General features: G+C 63.1%; 1 protein-coding gene across 3 annotated transcripts in view; it reads right to left on the bottom strand.

Annotated features, from left to right (window-relative positions):
- Positions 1 to 534: 534 nt before the first annotated feature.
- Positions 535 to 5,199, bottom strand: part of LOC105310501 (globoside alpha-1,3-N-acetylgalactosaminyltransferase 1-like) — an 8,675-nt gene continuing 4,010 nt past the window's right edge. The window contains exons 3-6 of one of the 3 annotated variants that reach the window (XM_011386678.2): positions 3,846 to 3,896; positions 3,729 to 3,764; positions 2,792 to 2,926; positions 535 to 1,820 (exon numbers count right to left, since the gene is read on the bottom strand). In XM_011386678.2, the coding sequence (XP_011384980.2) occupies positions 1,295 to 1,820; positions 2,792 to 2,926; positions 3,729 to 3,764; positions 3,846 to 3,896 (748 nt within the window). In that variant the 3' untranslated portion in view covers positions 535 to 1,294. Of the gene's footprint in view, positions 1,840 to 2,791; positions 2,927 to 3,456; positions 3,470 to 3,728; positions 3,765 to 3,845; positions 3,897 to 5,199 lie in introns of those variants that run through there. The other 2 variants (XM_011386677.2, XM_011386676.1) reach the window with 2 other exon arrangements.

The raw sequence follows: 5,199 nt of genomic DNA, 5'->3' as shown, positions 1-5,199 counted from the left end.
GGGGGGGTGCTCATCTCAGCATGGCCAGAGCGCACCCTCCATCTCCCTTCTGCACCAAAAACGCTGCTGTTCCCAGGGGAGGGGACCCTGGGCCACTGAACCCTGGACTCGCCCCCACCCCAGGGAGACGGAACTGCTGTGGCACTCTAAAGTCCTGCGGGGGCCACGCTGGTGAGGCTGCCCTCCGCAGCCCTCTGATTCCGGGCCTGAGGCATGCCCATCAGTGGCCTCAGAGGGCCAAGGCTGACCCGGATGCAGGAGGGACACAGGAGGACCAGCAGACACGTTCTTCGTGTGCTCAGGGCCCTAGCCCACAGGACACGGGGCTGACGTGTTCTGCTGCATCCCTTCACTCCGCTGGGAGAACATCCCGCAGCACGCTGCCGCCTCGCGCAGTCTCCCAGGAGACCGGGGATGGAATCCCGTCTGTCGTAGCAACCAGTTTCAGCCCAGGTGTCCTAGAAAACTCTATCTTCCCTCCCCCACCCCAGGCTGCCTGTACCCGCCGTGGCTGGCGGCACACACACTCAGACGTGCGGGTGAAAGCCCCCCATTAGGGCCTAGCATGTGCCAACTTTATTCAAACTGCCCCAACTCTCTTAAGAAGGGGGCAGTGAGGGCCAGGGAGGGTGGTCGCCATGGGGCGCAGCTGGACTGACAACCAGAGAGCCCAGGCCCACGTCGCAGGCTCACCCTCGGGTCCTGAGTGAGGCAGTGGCACCCCGTGCACGACACCGGAGCCCTGCAGCCAGAGCAAAGGCATCCAGGATGTCTTTCGCACCAGCGTGTTGGGCAACTTGAAGGGCAACAGGCAGCAAGAGAGAGCAGAGGTCAGAGGTGGCAGGGCAGGCACTGAGTAGGGCCAGACTGCAGAGCCGGCCTGAAGGCACATGGTCTGGGGGGCCCTGCGCTCTCTACTGCCGCTCTCCCCTCTCCCACCCCACCTGACCCTGCAGCTGGCCATCTCTGCCCTGCGGGCACAGCCCTGTGCGGCTTGCAAAGGCCCGTCCACGCCCCCCTGCCAGGTGGACTCTCCTGACAGACTGAGGTAGGTGGCACAGGGCCGGTCTCAGCTAAGGCTGGAGCGGTGAGTCGCTAGGGCGAGCTGGCTGCGGGGCTTGGGGTCCCCGTCCCCGGCAGCCCCTGCTCCGCTGTCAGCTCCTCAGCCAGTCGCTGTCCTTGTCCAGCGTAGAAAAGCGGATCAGCTTCAGGCTAGGTGGCTGGGGCTTCTTGTCATCCCAGAGGTATTCGGGGGACAGCACCTTGGAGGGCTTGTGTGAGATGAAGCGGCGGTTCAGGTGGCTCTCCTCCTGCCAGGCTGCCATGATGCCGTTGGCCTTGTCCGCCAGGATGCCCATGTGGCAGCCCCTGGCAAACTCGTACACCCTGGCCACCCGCCCCCCAAAGACCGCCCCGCCATAGTAGAAGTCCCCCTCGCCGTCTGCGACGAAGGCGGCAGACACAGGCCTGCGCTCGTAGGGGAAGTGCCGGCGGGACACAGCGTAGTAGCCGGGGTGGATGGCGGCCACCAGGTCTCCCAAGGTCTCAGGGCCCCACGGGTTCCGGAACACCATGTCCACGTCCAGGCAGAAGAGGTAGTCCACCTCCCGGTGCGCCCTCCTGGCGATGTGCTGGCTGATGGTCTCCATCCGGCGCGTGGAGATCTCCTCCCAGCGGGCGTGCTTCTGGATGGGGATGACGCTGAGGTGGCGGCCGGCGCCCAGCGGGACCCGGGGAACGGCCGCGGGGTCGTCGGTGAAGATATAGTAGTGCACCCGGTAGCCGTGCATGAAGAACTGCTCCGCCGACTCCAGGAAGTGCTGGAGGAAGCAGGTGTACCTGGCGATGGCAACCTGTCAGCCGCGGCAGCCCCAGGCCTGGCTGGGACCCATGTGGGCTGCCGCCACACGGGGCGTGGGGCCCGGAGTCAGCCCGGCTGCGTCCACCTCCCAGCACCCCACTTTGAGGAGTCACTCATGTCTGCCCCTGGGGTCGCTGTCTGTCAAATGCCCACGATCGTAACACCGACCTCCTAAGACCGTCACAAGAATGGTACTCGGCGACAATTCTTACATGCGCAAAACGACCTAAATTTCCCGAGCACTTACTAAGTGCCAGGCGTGTTCTAAGGGATTCTTATCTTCTCTGAACCTCAGAAACTCACTAGAAGGCAGGCGCCATACTCCCCGCTTCGTCGGCAGAGACGCCGAGGCTCAGAGAGAGGGGAGGAGCCGGGAAGCCGTGAGTGGCTGCATGCAGGGAAGGTGAGCGGTGTGGGGGCTGGGGGCTCAGGGCAGGGACCCAGAGGGAGGCCACCAGGGGTGGCTCCTATAGGAAAGGCCAGGTGGGGTCAGGGAGGAGAGGGGGAGACAGGGAGAGACAGGGAAAGGCAGGGAGCAGGCAGGCCCGGGGCTGGGAAGAGGGGGCCCCGAGGGCGGGCCTGCCTGTGGCCTGGCCATGGAGTCCTAGTCACGTGCGGTGGTTTGGGGTTTCCAGTCCTGTCCGGGCTGCTCAGGGGAAGCAGAAAGGGGTGAGGGGGCGAGGAGGGCCCCGACAAAGGCTCCTGTCGATCAGTCCCCTGAGCTGCCACACCAGGGCCAGACCCTGGCCCTCCAGGGAGCCCTCTGCTCACCACCGCACCCTACTTCCTGCCTTCCCCCTGGGTGGCACCTGGTTTGGGGCCTTCCTGGAGCCCGGACGGGGTCCTGTGTCCAGCTCCTGCCTCTCCCCAGACTGTAAGCTCCAGTGGCTTGAGAGAATACCCTCTCCCCCCGCCCAGCTGGCCACTCACCTCCCCACAGCAAATACTGTGAGCCCGATGGTCAGGTTCAGCGGCTGGTACATGTGCCGCAGGAGCTCCGGGTCAAAGGTCCCCTCGGAGACGATGGGCGCCAACCAGGGTGTGAGGGTCAGCAGCTCTGTGGGGCTGGCAGCAGGGGAGGCCGCGGGGGCTGAGACCCTTCCCTCGTCAAAGCCTCGGTCTCACCCTAGCCCTGCCTCCCACGCTGTGTGACCCCGGCAGCCTGGTCCCTGTCCCTGGGCCTCAGTAGCCTCAGGTGTAAAGTGGGGACAATGACAGCCAGTTCCCAGGATGGTCGACAGGACCGGGAGTTATTGCATGTCGGCTGTCCGGGGGAGCCTGGCACGTCTGGTACCGGCTAAGTGCCTAATAAACGGGGTTACCAACATCGTCACCATGAGGGACCGAGCGCCTGCTATGCAGCAGGCACCATGCTGTGTGGCCTCCTGTGAGGTGGGTGCTGTCCGCCTGTGCGGAAGTTCAGAGCAGCTGGGTGACCCGCCCGAGGTCACACAACTAGTGACAGAGCCGACTGGAGCCCAGGCTACCTGGACCCCAAGGCCACCTGGTACCTCTATTCCCCCAACTTATAAGTCAGAGCTCTGTCCCCCCATCTTCCACTCCGGGTCCCCCTCCATGCTGCACCCGACGCCTACCTCTGCTCCAGCAGCTTGGACCGAGCGCCTGCTATGCAGCAGGCACCATGCTGTGTGGCCTCCTGTGAGGTGGGTGCTGTCCGCCTGTGCGGAAGTTCAGAGCAGCTGGGTGACCCGCCCGAGGTCACACAACTAGTGACAGAGCCGACTGGAGCCCAGGCTACCTGGACCCCAAGGCCACCTGGTACCTCTATTCCCCCAACTTATAAGTCAGAGCTCTGTCCCCCCATCTTCCACTCCGGGTCCCCCTCCATGCTGCACCCGGCGCCTACCTCTTCTCCAGCAGCTTGGGCTGAGGGTACTGTGACCTGCAACGGAGAAGGGCCAGTGGTGAGGGCAGGTGACCCTCACTGCGGGGCCCACAAGCGGGGAGAGGACAGTCTGCTTACTGTGCCACTGGCTGGAACGGCTTCTCCTCCTTGTACTGCAGCTTCATGTTGCTGGTGGGCAGAGGCGAGAAACAGCCATTAGCGCGAGCTGTTAGTGGAGCTGAGATTAAGCCGACGCCCCCACGGGGCAGCCCCCTCCCCCCACCCCTAGGTTCCAGGCAGATTCCCTCAAACCTTCCCACTGCTCCGCTCACTCTGCAGGCCTGGGCCCCCACAGACGCGGTCTGTCCAGGGTCACCGAGCGGTGGCATAGCGAGTCCGACCTGTGGCCGTTTGTCTCCAAAGCTATGCTTTCCCACACCTCTTGGGTGGAAGGTTGGAGAAGCCCCCAAAGACCGGTGAGCCCAGTTCTGCCAGTTCCTGGCCTGAAGGCCTTGGAAGAGTGACTTAACCCGAGCCCACGAGCCCACGGTGATGGCCAGTTGTCAAGCAAACACCAATCGAAGTGCGGTGAAGGCGTTTTGCAGGTGTGACTAACGTCTGCACCAGCTGACCATGCAAAGATTACCCTGGATCATCTGGGTGGGCCTGATTTACCAGTCCAAAGGCCCTGGAAACAGAACCGTGGGGTCCTTGAAGAGGACATTCTGTCGGTGGACAGCAGCGTCAGCACCTGCCCTCCCTGACGGCCTGCCCTGTGCTCGCGCTGGCCCGCCGCCCCCACGAGCGACTAGGGCCGTGTCCAGCTATCTACCTACCTACCAACTGGGCACCTACCACCTGCCTGTTTCCCTCCCTCCTGCCGGTTCTGTCTCTTTAGTGGAGCCCTGACCGATGCACCCACTTTTCCTCATCTATGAAACAGGTGACCGTCCTTAGAGCTGCCGTGAGAACAAAATCAGGGATGAGGGGCGGAGGCCTCAGCCCACTGCCAGCAGCCTGTGCGGTGAGCCTCACTCACGTCAACCAAGGCCACCCCAGGTGGAGAAGTCACAAGGGGGTCCCCGAGGAAGGAGAGAGCAGGCTGTACAAAGTCTCCGGTTCTGCCACCATCTGGCCCAGACCCCTGGGGCCCGACATTTGACTCTCCGGGAGTTACAGACCCCTCGCCCTTAAAAAAAATGAGACAATAAAACCTTCTGCATAGAGTCGCTCCCCAGCGGGTAGAGCTGGGGCACAGAGAAGGGGAGGCGTGCCCACGGCCACCAGGGAGCAGCTCTGGGAGAGGCCAGCTGTAGGGCTCTGACCACCTGAGGACGCGGTGTCTGCCATTCATTCGGGAATTTTCAATATGTCGCATACGATGGGACGGCTTAAGTCTGAGTTTTCCCAGCATCTTTCAGTCTATGCTTGTTTGTGTGTGTGTGAAATCTACGTGACAAAGACTTACCATTTTGACTGTTTTTAGGCGCAC

This window comes from Pteropus vampyrus, unplaced genomic scaffold (genome assembly GCF_000151845.1).
Source record: "Pteropus vampyrus isolate Shadow unplaced genomic scaffold, Pvam_2.0 Scaffold4851, whole genome shotgun sequence".
Classification (NCBI taxonomy): Eukaryota; Metazoa; Chordata; class Mammalia; order Chiroptera; family Pteropodidae; genus Pteropus; species Pteropus vampyrus.
The sequence above is the reverse complement of the archived record's forward strand: the minus strand, read 5'-3'. Positions and strand labels throughout refer to the sequence as shown.